Source organism: Cherax quadricarinatus, chromosome 79 (genome assembly GCF_038502225.1).
Source record: "Cherax quadricarinatus isolate ZL_2023a chromosome 79, ASM3850222v1, whole genome shotgun sequence".
NCBI lineage: Eukaryota > Metazoa > Arthropoda > Malacostraca > Decapoda > Parastacidae > Cherax > Cherax quadricarinatus.
In genome coordinates, this window is record NC_091370.1 from 4,887,549 (window position 1) to 4,912,121 (window position 24,573).

Consider the following 24,573-nt stretch of genomic DNA (forward strand, 5'->3'; position numbering starts at 1 on the left):
TTTGAGGTGAAGCTAATGATCCACAAACAAAACAGTGATTACATATTTATGTACTACCGTATTTACGGTTACAGTTGTATAATGTTGACTCGACTATCATTCAAGAGTGGACGACGAGGCAGAGTTCACCTGGAGTGACTACCTCAGGATATTTGAGAAACAGCAGATATCTGAATTTTTTTATTGAGAAAAAATGTACAATATTAACAAAGGTAATAAATATGTATATACTGTGTTCTGCTGTTAGTTGTCCACACTGGAAGAGTAAACAATAGCCATAGAAGACCAGGATGCAACTCCTAAAGATAATTCAAAGTCACAACGTTGGGTACCGTACTAAATCATTGCCAGTAGGTCATGACAGCAGATATCTTCATATTTTATACAGGAATCACTTTGCAAGGGAGGACAAATCAGTGGGTTGGGGATGGAAGTGTGGGTATCATTTAGTTGTATCCTGGTCTGGCAGGAGCGCCGTACGTGGGTCTGGGACCAGCAGCTTCTTGCTGACGGGCAAACTCGATCTGGGCGATGGCGTGGGCTGGGAGAGGATGGGGCGTGGGCAGCAGGGGAGACTCGACGCGGTAACCTGCACCGTCAGCAACGAACTTGAAGACTCCTGGACTACCGTCTGGGAAGGTGAACCTGCAAGAACATGGACGTACAGAGTCTGTTGTCAACAGGACTCGGTGATGGCGTAATAATTTGATATCAGCCTATCCATAATGGTAAAAGTTTTTTAAAATTTATTACTGGCCTGTATATTATTTGGCAAAATGATAATCGTCTAGATATTTTATGCAGTTTCGATGGTTTATGTAGCAGCAATATCAGCAAGATACTCACGACCATCCTCCCTGGGCTGCCACGGCACCAGCTGGGCCCTGGGGGGCGCCCTGTTCTTGACGACTGATGCCATCACCAGTCTCGAAGTTGAAGTTATAGTTGCCGGCCTGGTCAGGTCCCTGACGATCATCCTTCAGGATGGGAACTACAGCACCTGAGGGGGCGCTGTAGGAGGGACGTGCAGGTGGACCGTATCCCTGTGGTGCCGCGGCTGCAACCGCTACCATAACACACAGGAGCAATTTCTGAAAATATATTCATCCATTATGGTAATGAGATGAGTTGCACTTGGCCTTTAACATTTCGGAAGCGAGAAGGAATGAGATAATGTTTGAATGTGATACACTTTCTCGACCGACCAAGAAAAAGTAGAAGCATTACGAAGGCCACTCCTCCCTCCTCACTGGACTGTCTCTAATATCTCTATACTAAGAAATATTTCCGTTCTATTTCTAGAGTAATGAAGTTATTATGTATTATACACTACACGTGTATTTATAAATATAATTAAATCCTATGTAAGTATTTTTTGTGTGAAAATTTTATGCACTAATTATCAGCATCTTACAAACATTTCACTTGTCTAGTTACTATGTAACACCCACCACCTATGATACTTGGCAGACTAAGGAATGGTAATCTCGCATCTTGTAGATGCTTATATAAGCTGTGTACATCAAAGTGGCCAGCCCAGGACCGCAGCAATTCTTACCGAGAACATGTTGCTTGTGATGTCTGCGATGGACTGTGGTGGTGATCCAGCTTCACCCATTATATATCTGCTGACTCCTCCTCTCCCCTTCCCTTGCTTCATCTAGTTCTCGTCCTCTGCACCCCTCAAGGAAGGTTCCTTGATGTTGGTGAGGGGCTCTTGATTTAGGGAATTGGATCTGTGCTCCAGTTTCCCAAATTAAGCCTGAATGCCTTCCACATCCCCCCCCCAGGCGCTGTATAATCCTCCGGGTTTAGCGCTTCCCCCTTGATTGTAATAATAATAATAATCGTCCTCTGCAACTCCTTGATCCCGTTGACCGTGAGGCTGAAGAGAGGTTCACCAAGCTCAGTGTCTGGAAGTAAATAGTATTTTCAACAGAATCTTGTCATTGCTGATACATATTTTGCTGTGTCAAAGTTGAATTCATCTCACTGTTGCCGTGTCAAAGTTGAATTCATCTTACTGGTGCTGTGTCAAAATTAAATTCCTTTCACTGTTGCTATGTCAAAGTGGAATTCCTCTCACTTGCTGTGTCAACGTTGAATCCCTCTCACTATTGCTGTGTCAAAGTATTTACTCGTGAGAGATGTTCTTTTGACATGAAATAGTAAAAAAAAAAAATACATAAATAGCTCAAATACGAAAAGTTTATCAGTGAAAAATTAAATAAATGTATATCATTCATATCAAAGTTTATCAGTCCCTCCCCCTACCACAATGTGGAATTAATCCAGCCTGTATTGTAGCATGTTTGTTACGCCTATCAAGTAAATTGTCAAGCAAAGGTAAATTCAGGAAACGAGAATGAGTAATGAAAGATAGGCTGTTACCCAAGATGTTACCTGGTGGCAGGTAACACCACGACTACTAGTCAGGTTGTTACCTGAGATGTTCCCTGGTAGCAGGTAACACCACTACGAATATTAGTCAGGTGCTCGCAGCTAACCTTGGTTTTCTGGTCCAGTAGTGGAGTTATGGTTCATTTGTCATTCACTTCCGTTCCTCCCTGTCTCTCTCATCCTAGTATGTCTTGTGTTCCTCTTACCTCTCTTCCCTTCCGCTTCTATCTCATTCCTTCTACCATTGTTATTTTTCCTGTTATCGTTCTCCCACTGCTCTTCCCTCCTTCCTTTCTAGTTACATATGTACATCTCGATTTTACGTCTGCTTTCTCCTGCTTACTGCTTATCACTCCTCTTCACTCCTCATCTTCACTCCTCATCTTCACTCCTCATCTTCACTCCTCATCTTCACTCCTCATCTTCGCTCCTCATCTTCGCTCCTCATCCTCACTCCTCATCTTCGCTCCTCATGCTCACTCCTCATACTCCCACTTTTCCTTATCCTTCCCTCCTCCTCCTCTCTCCTCCTTCCTCTCCATCTCTTCATCCTTTCTCCCCCTCTTTTCTTCCTCCTCCTTCCCTCCCCCTGTCTTCTTCCTCCCATCCCCTGTCTTCTTCCCCCTCCTTCCTCCCATCCCCTCTCTTCTTCCTCCTCCTTCCTCCCATCCCCTCTCTTCTTCCTCCTCCTTCCTCCCATCCCCTCTCTTCTTCCTCCTCCTTCCTCCCATCCCCTCTCTTCTTCATCCTCCTTCCTCCCTCCCCCTCTCTTCTTCCACCTCCTCCCCCCTCTTTTCTTCCTCCTCCTTCATCCCATTCCCTCTCTTTTTCCTCCTCTTTCCTCCCATTCCCTCTCTTCTTCCTCCTCCTTCCCCCTCTCTTCTTCCCCCTGCTCCTCCTCCTCCTCCATTTCCACCTGCCCCTTATAATCCTCCTCTTACTACCATCTGCTTTACTTAACACTCCCAAAATGTATTTCTTGTATATTCACTCCTGCCACAGTCTCGGGTAATTGTCCGGTCTTTTTACTTTCATTATTTCTGGTGAGCAGCTGTGTGAAAACGTCAGTCTTCCTTAAGTGAGAGTGAGTGTGCAGTTTCTCTCAGTCCTTCCCTCAGAGAGAGAGAGAGAGAGAGAGAGAGACAGAGAGACAGAGTTATTAAAAACATCCTAGGAATTGCCATTAATTTTGAGATTTTCGTAAGTTACTCTGGCAATCAATAAAATGACTTTCAACGATATGCCTGGAGAAATGTCAAAAAAAAAAAAAAAATACAACACGAGTTAGGCCGAAAATGAAATCTGCAGCAGCTGTGCATTACCCACACGTTAAGAGAAACACGTGAGTGTGCTCTGAAATTTCCAAAGCGCTACGAAATGGCTACCGGAACTGAAAAATGAGAGTTACGGTGAAAAGTTGTTAACACTAAAGACAATAACACTGATTGATGTGACGATAACAGGAGATGTGATAACCACATATCAGGTGAGATGAAAGAATAGATGAAGAAGACTTCTGGGTACACATTAAAACCCGCACATAGAAGAGAGGAGCTTGAGACGACGTTTCGGTCTTTCTTGGACCATTTGCAATAATAAGACGCTTAACTGTGGTGGTCCAGTGACGGTATTGTCTTGTTTGTTCTCTGAGAAGTTCTTAGTACCTGCAACACGGACAAGAAAAAGCCGCAGTTGTAAAAAAGTGGAGCTGCAGGAATGCAAGAAATATTTTCCTCACGAACAATAAATTAAAAGGTGTGATACAATCATTGGAGTTTTTAAAAAAAAATATGATAGAAAAATCATTTAAGACGTAACCTGCTGACGCGGGTCTTAGTCATGTGATGACCCAGAGCTGGAGTTTTTGGTCATCTGACCGAGGTCTTCCATCGGCTCACCCCTCCACCCTATTAAAAATTTATCTGTGGAGGAGGCAAACTGAAAGCTTCAGGTGTCAGTCATTATACTCGGTGTAACATTGTAAAACTGCGCTACATCTATACATGAAACGATGTAGATGTAAATGAAATGAACTGGCGGGTAAGAGACAGGTTTAGAAGCTAAAACTTGATACACCTACAAGTTGCGTGCAGCACACACCCTCACACCTCAACACTCCCGTCAACACCACTCACACCCACCTTAGACTAATTCATACCATTCCCCGACCTGACTCACGACTGCAAATAAACCACGGTGCGGGTATACCTGAAGAGGGTTTCGGGGGTCAACACCTCCGCGGCCCGATCTTTGACTAGGCTACGAGGTGGATCAGGGCCTCATCAACCATGCTGTTACTGCTGGCTACACGCTAACCGACGTACGAACTACAGCCTGGCTGGTCAGATACTGATTTTAGGTGCCTGTCCAGTGCCTTCTTGACAGCCACGGGTGTATTGGTAATTCCCCTTATGTACGCTGGGAGGCAGTTGTACAATCTTGGGCCCCTGACACTTATTGTGTTGTGTCTCAGTGTACTAGTGGCGCCCCTGCTTTTCATTGGAGGGATGTTGCATCTCCTGCCGAGTCTTTTCCTTTCGTAGGGAGTGATTTTCGTGTGGAAATTTGGGACTAGTCCCTCTAGGATTTTCCAAGTGTATGTTATCATGTATCTTTCTCACCTGCATTCCAGGGAATACAAGAAACTTCAACCATTCCCAGTAAATTAGGTGCTTTATTGTTCTTATGTGTGCCGTGAAAGCTCTCAGTACATTCTCCAGATCTGCAATTTCGCCTGCCTTCAAGGCAAACGAAATTGCTGATCTGGAGAATGTACAGTAATATTCCAGCCTAAACAGAACAAGCGATTTGAAGAGAATCATCATGGGCTTGGAATCCCTAGTTTTGAAGGTTCTCATTATCCATCCTATCATTTTCCTAGTAGATGTGGTAGATACATTGTGATCTTTGAAAGGAAGGTCTACTGACATTATCACTCCCAGGTCCTTCACATTAGTTTTTCGCTCTATTTCCTCGAGATTTCCATATAGGAGTAATTGAAATTTCTCTTTCTTGAGCTTCATATTGTTTTCTGTGGCCCATTTAAAGATTGGGTTGATGTCCACCTGGAGTCTTGCAGTGTCTGCAATGGATGACACTGTAATGCAGATTCGGGGGCCATCTGCAAATGAAGACACAGTGTTGTGGCTTACATCTCTCTACCAGATATAAGGATACATACAGGATATTGCAAGAAACCCAAAATACTTCTATTCCTACGCAAAATCCAAGCTAAGAACTACCTGTAGAATTGGACCACCATTGAGAGGAGACTCTTATACTGACGATGAACAGGAAATGAGTGAAATCCTAAAAGATCAGTATGAGTCGGTGTTCAGCAACCCAAAAACATTTTTCACTCCAGAAGAAGGCCGCACAGACCAACTAACTGACATTAGTACAAATCCCATAGATTTTGAAAAAGAAATAGAAAACATGCCCACTCACTCAGCACCTGGACCAGATTCATGGAATGCTTTGTTTATAAAGAAGTGCAAAGTACCACTAGCACGAGCCCTCTGTATTCTTTGGAGAAAGAGCTTAGATCTAGGTGAAATACCGGAGGCCTTAAAGAGTGCAGACATAGCTCCTTTGCATAAGGGAGGCAGTAGAGCAGTAGCTAAAAATTACAGACCAGTAGCCCTAACCTCTCACATCATAAATATATTCGAAAGAGTGATGAGACGGCAGGTTACAACCAACATAACCCGAACCAGCATGGTTTTAGAGCAGGACGATCATGTCTGTCACAGCTGCTGAACCATTATGACAGAATTACGGAGGCACTGGAAGACGACCAAAACGTAGATGTGATTTACACAGATTTTGCAAAGGCGTTTGACAAATGCGATCATGGAGTAATAGCGCACAAAATGAAGGCCATGGGTATTACGGGGAAGGTAGGCAGAGGGATTTTCGGTTTCCTAACACAGAGAACACAAAAAAGTAGTAGTGAACAGGGCAAGATCCAGCATCAGCGAGGTCAAAAGCTCAAGTGCCCCAAGGCACTGTCCTGGCACCTCTGCTGTTCCTCATCCTCATAACAGACATAGACAAAAACACCCGGCACACTTTTGTATCATCATTTGCAGATGACACTAAAATAAGCATGAAAGTCAGTACGGTAGAGGACACTGAAAAAGTACAGGAAGACATAAACAGAGTTTTCCAGTGGGCAGTGGGAAACAACATGACGTTCAATGGTGATAAGTTCCAGCTGCTTAGGTATGGAAAGAATGAAGAACTCAAAAGGAGCACTATATACAAAACTCAAGAGGGTCACCAAATAGAACGTAAGGAACACGTAAAAGACCTGGGAATAATTATGTCAGCGGACCTTTCTTTTAAAGACCATAACAAGACAAAGATCACGACAGCCAGGAAGATGACGGGGTGGGTAATGAGAACTTTCAAAGCAAGTGAAACAATGCCGATGGTGACACTCTTCAAATCGCTAGTGCTCCCTCACTTAGAATATTGCTCAGTGCTGACGGCCCCGTTCAGGGCAGGAGAAATATCGGAGCTGGGACAAATACAGAGATCGTTTACGGCTCACATTGAGCCAGTAAAGCACCTAAACTACTGGGAACGCCTGCAAGTCTTGAACATGTACTCATTGGAGCGGAGGAGAGAGAGGTACATGATAATATATACCTGAAAGGTACTCGAGGGCTTGGTCCCAAATCTGCACACTGCCATAACAACATACTGGAGTGAGAGATATGGGAGGAAGTGTAAAATAAACCCAGTGAGGAGCAGGGGTGCGGTGGGGACAATAAGGGAACACTGTATCAACATCCGGGGTCCCAGACTTTTCAACTTCTTACCAGAAGATATCAGAAACACTGCTGGAACAAGTGATGAAGCCTTCAAGGGGAAACTAGACAAGTATCTTCACCAGGTGCCAGATCAACCAGGCTGTGATGGCTATGTGGGACAGCGGGCCTCCAGCAGCAACAGCCTGGTTGACCAGGCGAGCACCAAACGAGCCTGGCCCATGGCCGGGCTCAGAGAGTAGATATACTCTCGAAATTCTTCAAAGGTCAAAGGTATGAGGAACAGGATGGCGGCGAGTACTGTGCCTTGTGGAACACAGCTTTTCACTGTAGCTGCCTCAGCCTTTGATAAATTAGACACATGTGCAACTCTTGGGTATCTTTATTGAGGAAACGTTTCGCCACACAGTGGCTTCATCAGTCCATACAAAGGAGAATCGTGGAGAACAGGAGAAGAATGAGGTAATCAGTCCCTCAACCTTGAGTCGATGTGGTCAGTCCGTCTTCGCTTGCCTAACCCTTGGGCACGACCTACTTCCACATTGAACAAATGTGACACCACCTACGGCTGCTGCACCTCTCCTGCCTACGGTATATAAGCTACTTCTCGGCACATATGCTGTATTCTGTTCAAGATTGATGGACTGACCACATCGACTCAAGGTTGAGGGACTGATTACCTCATTCTTCTCCTGTTCTTCACGATTCTCCTTTGTATGGACTGATGAAGCCACTGTGTGGCGGAACGTTTCCTCAATAAAGATACCCAAGAGTTGCACAAGTGTCTAATTTATCACCGTGTCGGTTCTCTGAACCATTCATCTACATTGCCTCAACCTTTACTTTGTGTTGCTTGTTAGGAAATTATAGATCCATCTACCAACTTTTCCTGTTATTCCTTTATCATGCATTTTGCGCGTTATTACACCATGATTGCACTTATCGAAGGCTTTCACAAAGTCTGTGTATACTACAACTGCATTTTATCCTCCAGATCATCAAAGACTTTGTCATAGTGGTCCAGTAGTTCCGATAGACAGGAGCGGCCTCCTCCTAAACCCATGCTGCCCTAGTGGCAATCTTACTTCTTAGAACCCTTTCAAAGATTTTTATGATGTGGGACATTAGTGCTTTCAGTCTGCAGTTCTTTGCAATTGCTTTACTGTCACCTTAGTGGAGTGGGACTATGTTGTTTTTAGTGACTGTGGGATGACCCCTGTGTCCATGCTACCTCTCCATTGAATGCTAAAGGCACGAGAAAGGGGCTTCTTGCTGTTCTTGATAAACACGGAGTTCCACGAGTTTGGGCCTGGGGCAGAGTGCATGGGCATGTCAATTATTGTTTTTTGAAGTCGTGTGGTGTTAGGATAATAGAGATTTTTGCATTGACCAAATTTTGAGTCACGGTCATAAAAAAATAATTTAGATTGTCGACTCTTAGTCTAGTTAACGGCTTACTAAAGGCTGAGTCACATTGGGACTTTATTATCTCACTCATTTCTTTGCTGTCATCTGTGTATGTTCCAAATTGTCTAAGCAGGGGTCTAATACTAGATGTTGTTTTTCCCCTAAATTTGGCATAAGCGAAGAAATATTTTGGGTTTCTTTCAGTTTCACTCATGGTTTTAAGTTCTTCCTTAGTTTCTTATCTCTTGTATGATTCCTTAAGCTGAAGTTTGATGTTTGCTATTTCTCTAACCAGTGCTTGCTCTCGTAACTCATATACACTGGCCCCTTTCAACAGCTCTGTGATTCTTTGCCTTCACCTGTATAGGGGGCATCTCTCTCTCTCTAGTTTACATCTTCTCTTCCTTTTTCTTAAAGGAATGTGCCTTGAGCATACCTAAAAAGTGCCACAGAGTTAATTCTTTCTAAGCAAAAGTTAGGCTCGTGTTGTCCAGGACATCTTCCCAGCTTTTTTTTAATTTAGGTTATAGCTGACTTGATCCCACTGTGTGTTTTTGTTAATGAAGTTGAATTTAATGACAACACCCCTCATAATTGATCACCTTTTGCTGGTCAGGAGCCCTGCGCAAACATGTCTGTATTTCTATCATGTTGTGATCTGAGTGTAATGTCTTTGATGCTATTATATTTCGTATCAGATCGTCATTGTTAGTGAAGATGAGGTCTAGTGTATTTTCCAGTCTTGTTGGCTCCATTATTTGCTGGTTTAAAATTAATTTGTTGTAGAGATTTGATAGCTTGTGTGTGTGTGTGTGTGTGTGTGTGTGTGTGTGTGTGTGTGTGTGTGTGTGTGTGTGTGTGTGTGAATTTTCATCTGAACTTCCTCCTGGGGTTATCTCTGTTAAAATATTATTTGCTACAGTCCTTCATTTTAAGTGTCTTAAGTTGAGATCACCCGGCAGCAAGATGTTTGGAGCAGGAGTTGGGAGAGTTTCCAGACAGTGGTCTATTTTCCAGAGCTGTTCCTGGAATTGTTGGGAAGTAGCATCCGGAGGTTTGTATACAACCACAATGACAAGGCTTTGTTTTTCGATCTTTACTACCAAATCTTCAACTACATCATTTTAGGTGTTTAATAGTTCTGAGCAAATGAGCGACTCTGTGACATACAAGCCAACATCCTCTTGTTGCCTGTTTGCTCTGTCGCATCTGAATAGGTTATAACCTGGGATACATATTTCGTTGTGAAAGGGAACCTTTATGTGGGTCTCTGTGAAAGCCACAAACATTGCATTTGACTCTGTGAGCAGTCCACTGATGAAAGGTATTTTGTTGTTTGTTGATGGTTTTTGACCCTGTATATTTGCAAAGTTAAATGTCTTATTGATGGTATGTAGGGGAGCTTTGTTTGCTGGCACTAATACCTGTTGTTCTTCCTGACACTAAAACACTTCCATCTCTTAAGTGGTTGTAGCTACCTTGGTTTGTTTTCCATGATCTGAGTGATCTGTATCTTGTTGTTCCCTTTAGATGGTGTGCTTGACAGTATGTGTTGTATCATTGTCTTTCATGGGTGAAATAAATTATAAGAAGAGTTGCAGTTTCCTTTGGTCATGTGGGCGCGGCATTTTTTAGGATGGTCAAAACTGCACCAAAAATTCCATGCCTGCAAATACCGAAGGCACAGAATTTGCGTAGATTTGGTTTCTGTTTCCTAGGATTTTTTGTGGCTTTGTTACCTACTGGTGTATTTTCTTCTTACTTCCCACTATCTACAGCCCCTGTAGTAACATCAGTGCCTCCACCCGTTTTTACTGGTAATGTATAAACACTGTTCTCTGAAACATCATCCCCTTTTTGCCATCTCCAGCAGTATTGTTACTTTGTAACTGGAATTCGTATATCTTTTTCTTTACCTGTTTCGTCGCCAGGACCACTATCTCCATCTGGTGCACTGTCTTTCATTTCTGTATTCTTACAAGTATTGTCCTCCAAGACAGAACCAGCACCAACTGGTGCACTGTCTCTCATTTCTGTATTTTTACAGGCACTGTCCTCCAAGGCAGCACCAGCACCGGGGGTGACAGCCCCCTCTGACCCATTCCTTTTATTTCCCAACTGATATACAAGACTGTCAAGTTTTCTAAGGATATTTTTTTTTGTTGGCGTTCCTGTCTTTTAGTATAAATGTAATTTTCTCCTATAGGTGTCTCTTACTTGGGCAGACCCAAAAACATTTTCCTGATTTAATATCATTAGTTACCGATTGGTGATAGTCTCTACACATTCCATGGGACCTTTTTCCCCCAGAGATTGCATGCAACCCAAGCGAGACTTCCCTTGTTATTCTTGCTGCAGATTACACAACTTTTTATGATGGCAGTTGTTTTTTCAGTGCTGGATATATATATATATATATATATATATATATATATATATATATATATATATATATATATATATATATATATATATATATATATTTTATCACACTGGCCGATTCCCACCAAGGCAGGGTGGCCCGAAAAAGAAAAACTTTCACCATCATTCACTCCATCACTGTCTTGCCAGAAGGGTGCTTTACACTACAGTTTTTAAACTGCAACATTAACACCCCTCCTTCAGAGTGCAGGCACTGTACTTCCCATCTCCAGGACTCAAGTCCGGCCTGCCGGTTTCCCTGAACCCCTTCATAAATGTTACTTTGCTCACACTCCAACAGAACGTCAAGTATTAAAAACCATTTGTCTCCATTCACTCCTATCAAACACGCTCATGCATGCCTGCTGGAAGTCCAAGCCCCTCGCACACAAAACCTCCTTAACCCCCTCCCTCCAACCTTTCCTAGGCCGACCCCTACCCCGCCTTCCTTCCACTACAGACTGATACACTCTTGAAGTCATTCTGTTTCGCTCCATTCTCTCCACATGTCCGAACCACCTCAACAACCCTTCCTCAGCCCTCTGGACAACAGTTTTGGTAATCCCGCACCTCCTCCTAACTTCCAAACTACGAATTCTCTGCATTATATTCACACCACACATTGCCCTCAGACATGACATCTCCACTGCCTCCAGCCTTCTCCTCGCTGCAACATTCATCACCCATGCTTCACACCCATATAAGAGCGTTGGTAAAACTATACTCTCATACATTCCCCTCTTTGCCTCCAAGGACAAAGTTCTTTGTCTCCACAGACTCCTAAGTGCACCACTCACTCTTTTTCCCTCATCAATTCTATGATTCACCTCATCTTTCATAGACCCATCCGCTGACACGTCCACTCCCAAATATCTGAATACATTCACCTCCTCCATACTCTCTCCCTCCAATCTGATATTCAATCTTTCATCACCTAATCTTTTTGTTATCCTCATAACCTTACTCTTTCCTGTATTCACCTTTAATTTTCTTCTTTTGCACACCCTACCAAATTCATCCACCAATCTCTGCAACTTCTCTTCAGAATCTCCCAAGAGCACAGTGTCATCAGCAAAGAGCAGCTGTGACAACTCCCACTTAGTGTGTGATTCTTTATCTTTTAACTCCACGCCTCTTGTCAAGACCCTCGCATTTACTTCTCTTACAACCCCATCTATAAATATATTAAACAACCACGGTGACATCACACATCCTTGTCTAAGGCCTACTTTTACTGGGAAATAATTTCCCTCTTTCCTACATACTCTAACTTGAGCCTCACTATCCTCATAAAAACTCTTCACTGCTTTCAGTAACCTACCTCCTACACCATACACTTGCAACATCTGCCACATTGCCCCCCTATCCACCCTGTCATACGCCTTTTCCAAATCCATAAATGCCACAAAGACCTCTTTAGCCTTATCTAAATACTGTTCACTTATATGTTTCACTGTAAACACCTGGTCCACACACCCCCTACCTTTCCTAAAGCCTCCTTGTTCATCTGCTATCCTATTCTCCGTCTTACTCTTAATTCTTTCAATAATAACTCTACCATACACTTTACCAGGTATACTCAGCAGACTTATCCCCCTATAATTTTTGCACTCTCTTTTATCCCCTTTGCCTTTATACAAAGGAACTATGCATGCTCTCTGCCAATCCCTAGGTACCTTACCCTCTTCCATACATTTATTAAATAATTGCACCAACCACTCCAAAACTATATCCCCACCTGCTTTTAACATTTCTATCTTTATCCCATCAATCCCGGCTGCCTTACCCCCTTTCATTTTACCTACTGCCTCACGAACTTCCCCCACACTCACAACTGGCTCTTCCTCACTCCTACAAGATGTTATTCCTCCTTGCCCTATACACGAAATCACAGCCTCCCTATCTTCATCAACATTTAACAATTCCTCAAAATATTCCCTCCATCTTCCCAATACCTCTAACTCTCCATTTAATAACTCTCCTCTCCTATTTTTAACTGACAAATCCATTTGTTCTCTAGGCTTCCTTAACTTGTTAATCTCACTCCAAAACTTTTTCTTATTTTCAACAAAATTTGTTGATAACATCTCACCCACTCTCTCATTTGCTCTCTTTTTACATTGCTTCACCACTCTCTTAACCTCTCTCTTTTTCTATATATATATATATATATATATATATATATATATATATATATATATATATATATAATTTTATGGATTATTTATAGTTTCAGTATTGTATACATGAAAGTTTACTATTGGTACACCTGACAGATCTCATAGGTAGTCTAACTAGTTTAAAAGTCTACTATAAAAGTATTTTGTTTTAGAAAGTGAACTGGTGAGGTTTGTGGCTTGCGTGTTTGGTGAACTGGTGACCACTGTCACTTTCTACATGTTGAGGGTACTGGTGACCACTGTCACTTTCTACATGTTGAGGGTACTGGTGACCACTGTCACTTTCTACATGTTGAGGGTACTGGTGACCACTGTCACTTTCTACATGTTGAGGGTACTGGTGACCACTGTCACTTTCTACATGTTGAGGGTACTGGTGACCACTGTCACTTTCTACATGTTGAGGGCACTGGTGACCACTGTCACTTTCTACATGTTGAGGGTACTGGTGACCACTGTCACTTTCTACATGTTGAGGGTCATGGTGATCACTGTCACTTTCTACATGTTGAGGGTACTGGTGACCACTGTCACTTTCTACATGTTGAGGGTACTGGTGACCACTGTCACTTTCTACATGTTGAGGGTACTGGTGACCACTGTCACTTTCTACATGTTGAGGGTACTGGTGACCACTGTCACTTTCTAAATGTTGAGGGTACTGGTGACCACTGTCACTTTCTACACGTTGAGGGTACTGGTGACCACTGTCACTTTCTACATGTTGAGGGTACTGGTGACCACTGTCACTTTCTACATGTTGAGGGTACTGGTGACCACTGTCACTTTCTACATGTTGAGGGTACTGGTGACCACTGTCACTTTCTACATGTTGAGGGTACTGGTGACCACTGTCACTTTCTACATGTTGAGGGTACTGGTAACCACTGTCACTTTCTAAATGTTGAGGGTACTGGTGACCACTGTCACTTTCTACACGTTGAGGGTACTGGTGACCACTGTCACTTTCTAAATGTTGAGGGTACTGGTGACCACTGTCACTTTCTACACGTTGAGGGTACTGGTGACCACTGTCACTTTCTACACGTTGAGGGTACTGGTGACCACTGTCACTTTCTACACGTTGAGGGTACTGGTGACCACTGTCACTTTCTACACGTTGAGGGTACTGGTGACCACTGTCACTTTCTACACGTTGAGGGTACTGGTGACCACTGTCACTTTCTACACGTTGAGGGTACTGGTGACCACTGTCACTTTCTACACGTTGAGGGTACTGGTGACCACTGTCACTTTCTACACGTTGAGGGTACTGGTGACCACTGTCACTTTCTACACGTTGAGGGTACTGCTGACCACTGTCACTTTCTACACGTTGAGGGTACTGGTGACCACTGTCACTTTCTACAGACTGAGATTTTGGGCTTTTATATATCACTGTATTTAATTTTTTTCTAGATTTTTTTCTCACTCCACCACACCAAATATTATGGTATCACTGTTACTAGCTATGGTAGAGCGATTGGTGTAGAAAGTTTACTAGAAAATTATTTGGCTTTCTGATGCGTATACTGCGACCACTGCCAACTCTACAATTTTTACGCATTTCCACAAATAACTGTACACTTCTCATATTTCCAAACAAAAAAAAACTAGATTTTTTCTCACTCCACCACACCAAGTCCTATGGTGTCACTCTTGTTAGCTAGAAGAGAATTGGCTTTCCGCTGTGTATACTGCGTTCACAAGTGAGTCGTCAAATTCCAGGCCAGTGCGTAAGCCACTGGGCCAGCTAGCTACAATAAGATTCATCCAACTAGGTATATTTATACACCATAGGGAGGTTAGCATGGGCCCCACTGTGACCACAAATGCGAGTTTTTACAGATGACTCTCCCGCCAGCGTGGCCGTGACGAACTTTAGCTCATGTCCCCTCAAAACCGTCATCATGACTCGTGTGGTTTATTCCCCAACCTCCCTTCCCATCTCTATCATTGCATCCCCTTGCACACCCTACATCCCCATCTACCAAACATCTACCCAATACACTCTCCATCCAAAACTGCCACTGTTGCCTACACCGACACATCAACAGCACTAGACTCGTAATATCGGGGAGAAAGTAAACCCGGCTTCAGATAAATTCTAAATTACATTGCATGCATGAAAGATGAATATGGAAATATATTCAATAATATAATAAGTATGATAATGCAGTACTGGGGAACTAGTAATTAAAGGGATAGTTAGTTTTAACTCTCGTCGAATTAACAGGAGACCATAAACGTACGAAGAATTCCGATGCGTAGGATAATCACCGTAAAGGAAGGGGCAAGAAACTCGCTTAAAATCAATGCAGAATGTCTTATAACGAGTCACTTGAATGACCGGAGAACTGGAACCCAGTCTGGAGACCAGACTTGTGAAAGGCGACTTCTGATGGACGAGGTTAGGTTAGATAAGATTCGTCAGGAAACAGGGCAAGTGTTTCCTGACGCGGTTCTTAGTCACATGACCTGCCACTAGAGCTTTTGGTCATCTAACTGAGGCCTTCCGCTGGCTTACCCCTCCACCCCTTTAAAAATTAATTTTAATCTGTGGAGGGGGTGACTGAAAGCCTCAAGTTCCAAGACGTCACGATACTACAAGAATGGGGACGGTGGAAGGAGTCTGTAATACAGCGCTACATCAACATAAAACAATGAGATTTCAAGTGGAATTTCATATTTAATTATAGTTCACCACATAGTGCTGAAATTTGTGTAGTTAGCGTAGGTATTGTATTGGCTTTCATAAAGCTACAGGTTATTCTTCTGTAAAATTGGAGGAGGTAACAGAAAGAATGGGAAACAAATATGGACATGAACTTGGTCTCGCGATACTAGAATGGACAGAGAAGAAATATAATCACGTACAAAATATCTTTAAAAAATTCCAGAGATACTGACAAAAAGTAAAATATCACGTTCGATTGCAGATAACATATGTTTCTTAAGCATTAAATTGCAGCTTGAGCTCCAAATTCGGAAACTCGACTTGGTATTTGCAACTAGGTAGTTAAACACACTTTTTCTTTCTTATAAAACTAAAAAAAATTACGGCTACATTTTTGTAATGGTGAATCAGAAGAGTAAACAACTCCAAGATTTGCCTTTTGGAGTGTCTGTCTCAGGTGGCGGGAAAACAACAAATCTCTTTCATATTTATTGAGAAAAATACTTTAATATCATGAGTATGAAATAAATAATGATATAGTCTGTACTCTATCAATAATAATCTTCTCTACTGTCCTGTGAGGACAAGCAAGAATTGTGGAGTACAACGGATGCGAGTCCTAAAAGTGAATCAAAATAAAATAGAAAACTCATTTTACATTTTAGGTGGCGTAGAAAGCCATATTGTTGCTGCCTCCGACATGAAACTGTTGGGAACCACCATATGTTATAACTTGGTGCATCTCACTCAAACCATCATCAGCAGGTCTTGCTAATAGGGTAATACTTTATTTTGTGTCACTTTGTATTGGAGGACCACTTAGCCGGTGTGGAAGATATATGTTGTAGATTAGTTGTATCCTGGTCTGGAAGGAGCGCCGTAGGTGGGTTTGGGACCTGCAGCGTCCTCCAGACGAGCCTTCTCAATCTGAGCAATGGCGTGGGGAGGGAGAGGATGGATCAGTGGAGACTCAGCGCGGTAACCTTCACCGTCAGCCACGAACTTAAAGACTCCTTGACTGCCGTCGGGGAAGGTGAACCTACAAGAAAAATTATATTTGAGTCTATTTTAAAAAGATGAATTAGTGGACTATATATATATCGGTGTTCTATATTTTACAGAGGGTTACTACCTGGAACTTTCCCGCAGGCTCAGAAGATTATCTACGATTAATTTTAGCCAGATACTCACGACCATCCTCCCTGGGCTGCCACGGCACCAGCTGGGCCCTGGGGGGCGCCCTGTTCCTGACGACTGATGCCATCACCAGTCTCGAAGTTGAAGTTATAGTTGCCGGCCTGGTCAGGTCCCTGACGATCATCCTTCAGGATGGGAACTACAGGACCTGAGGGGGCACTGTAGGAGGGACGTGGAGGTGGACCGTATCCCTGTGGCGCCGCGGCCACTACTGCCACCATGACACACAGGACCAACTTCTGAAAGTACATGTAATCAACGTGGTTGAATGTCTATACACTGTGTTCGTGCGATCCGAGTCGTCTTGCGATCATTTGTCGAATGTATATTATAAAAATACGATAGAAAATGTAATAAATTAAACCGTTGAAAAGTTTATTTAATACTGCATGAACCTTGTCGGTTTAGCTCTTTATTTGTTTATAATAATAATAATAATAATAATAATAATAATAATAATAATATGCTGCTTTGTGAATATAATGATGTTTTAACTAAAATTGTTTGTCTCGGAAACAAGAACAAAAGCAAAAAGCTGTGAGTGTGTTGAACTTTCTTGCCCGACCTTCGCAAGGACACTCCACCTGTGTTGGATATTCGTTCATATGTTATTATCATGATGTTTGCAGTGCTTGAGTGTTATTGTTGTGTTGCAGTGTAAGTGTAACTGATATCGTAAATGTGAATAAATACCGAGGAAAAATATTAAGTGTTATGTAAAAATTTCGTTTACATATGTGTGCATTAGACTTTATACCTCCAGTGTTACTAAATCATTACAGTGTAGCAGTAAACAGTTACTGTGTAATAGCTACAGTAGCATTTACAGCATGAGGCAGAGTGAGAATATTAAAATATAAATAAAAAGACGGACATTATCTCGTAGACATCACATTAAAGAGACATTATCTAGTAGGTGCCCTCTTAGGCTCTGTACCTCAGAGTGACCAGCCTAGGACCATCCAGAGGGCACCAGTTCTTACCGAGAACATGTTGCTTGTTATGTCTGGGGATGGACTGTGGTGATGCTTCAGCTGCACCCGTTATATACCTGCTGGCTCCACCCCTTTCCTTCCTGGCATAATCTAGTTCTCGTCCTCTTCGACTTGTTCCCGTTGACCGTGAGGTTGTCTAGTGGTCTCCCCAGCTCAGTGTCGTAACATGACCACATCCCTCAGTGTATTAAGGTCATAAGTCACACACAACATTCTACGGGTCAGCAGCAAGTCTGGGAATAATCGTCCTGACCTGTCTTTGTATTTTCCTCGTAACTGAAAGGTGTTTTGGTATTGTCTTTGCGCGTGTCTGTGCTTGTGATAGTGTGTCTGTGTTTTTGTATGTTAGTACATCTATATAGGTCAGCCTTTTCACCATCAGTTGCACTCATTGTGTTTTTATAAAATGGTGAATATATTATATTATATTATATAATTCTGCCGGGTTTATCTTAATGCTCTCTGTGATATGAGTGTACTTGAGATAGGTGCACGCTTATCTTCTGGAAACTCAAGGTGTTGAATCTCATTACTTCCATCATATCTTCCTTCCCGCCTTTCCTTCATCATACCTTCCTTCCCACCTTTCCTTCATCATACCCTCCTTCCCACATTTCCTATATCATACTCTCCTTCCCACCTTCCCTTCATCATACCTTCCTTCCTACATTTCCTTCACACCCTCCTTCCCACCTTCACCCCTCACACCATTCACCCACATTTAAAAACTCATTTAAAATCAGCCTCTCGTGCTCCACACTTTATATTCTAACCCCCTTTTCTCTGCATGAAATACACACACACACACACACACACACACACACACACACACACACACACACACACACACACACACACACACACACACACACACACACACACATGATATATAAAAGATCCACTTGTGCCACAATAAAGATTCTCAGATGTTTCATAAGTGTCTCATTCTTCATCTTTGTCTGTTTCGTTAAACATTTACAGGTGGTATCACAATGTGCAAAATAATCACAGTGAAAATAGTTTAGGTCCAGCATTTTCTTGATTTCTTATATTTCTTATAGTAGAAGGCTTGTAAGGCTGAAGTATCACCTCTCATACGACATTACACCCGTCCCAGTATGATGCGGGTGGGAGTGTCAAGAACCTGTCACGCATAGTATAATTTTTTCCCAAATTTTATAGATTAAATTAATCTGATTTATATATCCCTAAACTAATATTCATATTAAAAGCAATACTGTATTGATTACAACTGATACGTTAATGTGATAAATGGTTTTGAAAATCGACAAGTTGAAGATTGAGACTCTTGTGCAACATATGGGAATCTTTATTGAAGAAAGTTTCGCGCCACAGTGGCTTCATCAGTCCAGTACAAAGGAGAAAGGTGTAAGTAGAGGAGTGGCGGCGAAACGTTTCTTCAGTAAAGATTCTCATATGTTGCACAAATGTCTCAATCTTCAACTTGTCGATTTTTAAACCATTTATCACACCTGTCAGACACTTCAACATCATGGGAGCTTGATACAAGGAATTCTTCAACACATGTTTCCACTGTGATCCCGCCCCCTCCTGCTTCGACTCACCTGCCTACAGTATATAAGCCACTTCCCCGGCCCTATGCTGTATTTCTACAAGAGTGATGGACTGAAAACATCGAGTCCAAGCTGAGGGACTGATTACCTCAAACTCCTCCTCCTCCTTACACCTTTATGCTTTGTATTGGACTGATGAAGTCACTGTGTGGCGAAACGTTTCTTTAATAAAGATTCCTATATGTTGCATAAGTGTCTCAGTCTTGATACGTTAATGGCTTATCGGTCACTCCATGGAGAAGGACAAGGCATTAGGGTAGGAAAGAAGGAAATTAAATGCGAGTCTTCGTTTAGTTGTATTCTGGTGTGGTTGCACGAGTGTCGTGTGTGGGTCTAGGACGGGTGAGTTCCTGCTGGCGGGTAAACTCGATCTGAGCGATGGTATAAGCAGGGAGACGAAGGATCAGGTGAGACAGCTCTGTAAGCTGCAACGAACTTGAAGATTCCTGGACAGCAGTCAATGAAGGCGAATCTTTAGAAAAAATGAAGCACAGAGTTTGTATTTATCAGGGTGTAGGGGCGGACTATACTTCGCTATTCTTTGAATTATTTTGCAGAATGTACACGTATTTCCATAAATTTTCTGCGGTCTCGAGAGATCTACAACCAGTCTCACAGAGATACAATCATCCTTACTGGGCTGTCACATCACCAGCTGGGCTCTGAAGAGCTCCTGGACACTGATGCCGTCACCATTCTCGAAATTTTAGTTGGTGTCCTGGTCAAGACCCCTATGAACTTCAAAACTGGAACTACCGTATATGAAGGGGCGCTGTAGTTGTTGCGAGGTTGGGACCACACCTGTGGGATGATGCGGGTTCCCCTCCCACCTCACCGTGATACACAATACTCACCTCTGCAGACACAGGTTATCATTAATATGAGTGATGAGCTCTCACTGATCCTGTACTTTTCCATAACTTGAAGTAATGTGAAGATTGCGTTAGTAAGTGACACAGTATCACGACTTTACCAAGGTCACTTCTCCTTCACTTGATATTATTTATTATGTTAAGATAAATATATTTTTAGAATTCTAGGTCGTGATTGTTCTTGTAGTGTATCTCATATATATATGTCGTGCTGAAAAGGTAAAACTTGCTGTTTTGGCTTAAATAGCAACGCTCTTCTTGCCGAATAATGCAAGCGAAAATTTGTGTATGCAATAACTTCGCAAAAATTCTGAACCTAGCGAAAAAAATATATTTCATTGGGTTTATTATTAAATTACTGTAAACTTATCTGAATAAATATTTAGTTGGATTAGGCTAAATTAAATTGCGCTTGTTATAATAAGGTTAGGTTTTACAAGATTCATTTGGTCCAAAATTATTATTTTTACATTAACATAAATGAAAAATGTATATCTTGAAACGTATAAGAGAAAACTATAGAAAGGACTTAATTTTAAATGAGTTCTTGCTGATTGACTAGTTTTACCTATTCGGCACGACACACACACACACACACACACACACACACACACACACACACACACACACACACACACACACACACACACACACACACACACACACACACACACACACACACACACATATACATATATATATATATATATATATATATATTTATATATATATATATACACATATATATAATTTACCAAACTGCGGCTGGCCAGGACTCGACCCTACGAGCTTATACTGCCTCCAGAGACAGCACAATGTACGCATCGCCTTACCACTTCAGCCAGCGATCCTACAAGAATCACGCATTCAGCTGAGCTACATGTTTTTCTCGTGATCCGAGGACACTCATGGCAGTGATATCTTGTGGATTAATTTCAGCCTCCTCCTGTTTGAGATACCACTGAGATAAGCAGATTTTCGACTGCGCGAGGAGTCGGCACGTATAACTCTAGCGTTGTTCAAGGATCAGTTGTATGTGTGTGTGCTCACCTATTTGTGGTTGCAGGGGTCGATACATGGCTCCTGGCCCCGCCTCTTCACTGATCGTTACTAGGTCCTTTCGCTGCTCCTTGAGCTTTGTCATATTTCGTCTTAAAGCTGTGTATGGTTCCTGCCTCCACTACGTCACTTGCCAGACTATTGCACTTCCCGACAACTCTGACTAAAGAAATACTTCCTAACATCTCTTTGACTCATCTGAGTCTTCAACTTCCGATTGTAACCCTTTGTTTTTGTGTCCCATCTCTGGAACATACTATCTCTGTCCACCTTGTCAATTCCTCCCAGTATTTTGTATGTCGTTATCATGTCTCCCCTAACCCTCTTGTCCTCCATTGTCGCCAGGACGATTTCCCTTAACCTTTTTTCGTAAGACATTCCTCTTAGCTCTGGAACTAGCCTTGTTGCGAAGCTTTGCTCTTTCTCTAATTTCTTGACGTGCTTGACCAGGTGTGAGTTCCAAACTTGTGCTGCATACTCCAGTATGGACCTGACGTACACGGTGTACAGAATCTTGAACGATTCCTTACTGAGGTATCGGAACGCTATTCTCCGGTTTGCCAGGCGCCCATATGCTGCAGCAGTTATCTGGTTGATGTGCACCTCAGATGTGCTCGGTATTATACTCGCCCCAAGATCTTTTTTCTTGAGTGAGGTTTGCAGTCTTTGGCCACCTAGCCTATACTCTGTCTGCGGTCTTCCTTGCCTTTCCCTGATCTTCATGACTTAGTGGCTATACAACAGCTTCGGATCAGACATGACTTTTGATTCTATGTCCCTCCTTATCTGTGCATACTCATTTCTGGCTCTTCAACTGATCTCTTTATTTTCCCGTGTCCTTTGTCTTTTATACTTTTTTCTATTCTCTAGTGCACTTAGTTTTTGCCTCCCTACACCACTGGGTAAACTAAGGGCTCGTTCTGGTCTTCCCATTATTTCTGTTGCCCTTGGAAACAAACCTTTCCTCTGCCTCCATGAATTTTGTTGTTATGAAGTCCATTTCGTTTACTGACTTTCCTACCAATTCTCTTTCCCACTGAACCTCCTGCAGGATGTTCCTCATATCTGTGTAGTACCCCCTTTTGTAGTTTGGCTTATCCCATCCTACTCCTGTTACCCTCTCCACTTGTAACTCTACTATGTATTCAAAACTCAGACCCACGTGATCACTAGCTCCAAGGGGCCTTTCATATGTTACGTCCTCAAAGTCCGATCTACTATGGGTGAACACAAGGTCCAGTCTTGTTGGTTCATCCTCCCCTCTCTCTCTGGTAGTGTTCCTAACATGTTGATGAGGTTTTCCAGTATCACATCCATCATCTTGGCTCTCCATGTTTCGACCCCTCCATGTGGCTCCAGGTTTTCCCAATCAAACTCGTTGTGATTGAAATTGCCCATAACTACTTCTTTGCTCTACCCATGTGAGCTCTTCCGGCCACCCTAGCTCTGTTGCTGTCTTCATTTCTTCTCTTGGCCTCCTGCAGTTCTGTGGTGGGTTATACATCACTGCAATGACTACCTTATATCCCCCAGACTAAATTGTACCTGTTATGTAATCCCTTTCGCCAATTTCGTCCATTTCCTCAAACTCCCATCGATTTTTAATGAGCAGTGCAACTCCTCCTCCCCCTCTGCTGCTCCTATCTTTCCTCAGAATCTGATATCCGGGTGGGAAGATTGTGTCTGTTATCCCGGTGAGTTTAATTTCTGTGACTACTATGATGTCTGGCGATGGTTCCTTGATTCTTTAATGCCACTCCTCACATTTGTTATTCCATTCATATACCAAATCTTCAACTTCTTTTCTGTGGATGAATGGTTCAGAAAACCGACACGTTGATAAATTAGACACATGTACTACTCTTGGGTATCTTTATTGAGGAAACGTTTTGCCACACAGTGGCTTCATCAGTCCATACAAAGGAGAAGCTTGAAGAACAGGAGGAGAATGAGATAATGAATCCCTCAACCTTGAGACGATGTGGTCAGTCCATCAATCTTGAATAGAGATTGGGGGTTGGGGGAGCGGGAGCCCTAGCAGGAACCTATGGGGGGCTGCTGTGGGGGTGGGGAGCAGAGGGTGCAGTATGTGGGTTTTGGTTTAGATTTTGTTGCATTGGGGTTGTCGTAATTTGGATCTTTCAGTGGGTAGTTCTAAAGGAGGTTGTGTTTGCTCTTCCTCTTGAGTCTTGGTTTTCCTGCTCATCTCCATCATTGCCTCTCATTCCTCCCTGCATCTTTGTACCCTCTCTTTCAGTCTGTCTTTCTTCTTGTGTTCTGCCTCAGTCGAGGTACACCCTCCGGTATTTCTGTGTGTCCCTTAGTCGTGCTCTCTCCTGCAGGATCCTGTTTCGAGCTGTGTGTGTGTGGGGGGGGGGGGCTGTGCAACACCTATTGCACAGCCAAGATAAAAAGTGCAACACCTGTTGCACAACCAAGATATAATGTATAACACCTGTTAATCGAACTCCCTCGGTAGCAGGTAAAGACAGAAGATGTAAATAAAACTCAAGTAAATATAACAAAAAAGAAAAAAATATTGAATACATTGATCATGTACATTATCTTGCGCCCATAATGTTTTTTTTTTCCATAATGACAAAGATTGTGATTCAGGAAATGATTTACACACTACTTGTCAACTTAAGTTAGGTAAGATTCGTCAGGAAACAGAATAATTGTGTCTTGACGCGGATGGATCTTAAGTCATGTGATGACCCGCCACTTGAACTTTTGGCCAGTCCGCCCTTTAAAAATTGATTCGGTTGCATTTTACTTGTCAAATGCAGACCTATTTCCTACCTTCCAGAACTCGTGTAAAGTTAACTTATTTTCATGAATGGTCAATCTCCCCCTGAGACATGATTATGCATAAATTTAGACACAACCTTAAATCTTTAATCACAAAAATAAATTTCCTTCATTCAAATCATTCTCGCAGCACATTAGTAGCTAACACTTCTATCTCGTTACCTCCTCTATGCCATCTTTCCAG

The 24,573-nt window shown here is 42.5% G+C and overlaps 2 protein-coding genes across 2 annotated transcripts; both read right to left on the bottom strand.

Annotated features, from left to right (window-relative positions):
• Positions 1-167: 167 nt before the first annotated feature.
• Positions 168-1,624, bottom strand: LOC138855054 (cuticle protein AM1199-like). Its single transcript, XM_070101838.1, has 3 exons — positions 1,559-1,624; positions 847-1,091; positions 168-645 (listed from the first exon to the last, which is right to left on the bottom strand). Exons 1-3 carry the CDS (start codon positions 1,616-1,618, stop codon positions 447-449), a joined length of 504 nt encoding a protein of 167 aa, XP_069957939.1. The 5' UTR covers positions 1,619-1,624; the 3' UTR covers positions 168-446.
• A 14,712-nt stretch (positions 1,625-16,336) lies between these two features.
• Positions 16,337-18,094, bottom strand: LOC128702783 (cuticle protein AM1199). Its single transcript, XM_053797212.2, has 3 exons — positions 18,041-18,094; positions 17,052-17,296; positions 16,337-16,899 (listed from the first exon to the last, which is right to left on the bottom strand). The coding sequence occupies exons 1-3, from the start codon at positions 18,047-18,049 to the stop codon at positions 16,710-16,712; spliced, it is 444 nt and encodes a 147-aa protein (XP_053653187.2). The 5' UTR covers positions 18,050-18,094; the 3' UTR covers positions 16,337-16,709.
• Between the last annotated feature and the right edge of the window lie 6,479 nt (positions 18,095-24,573).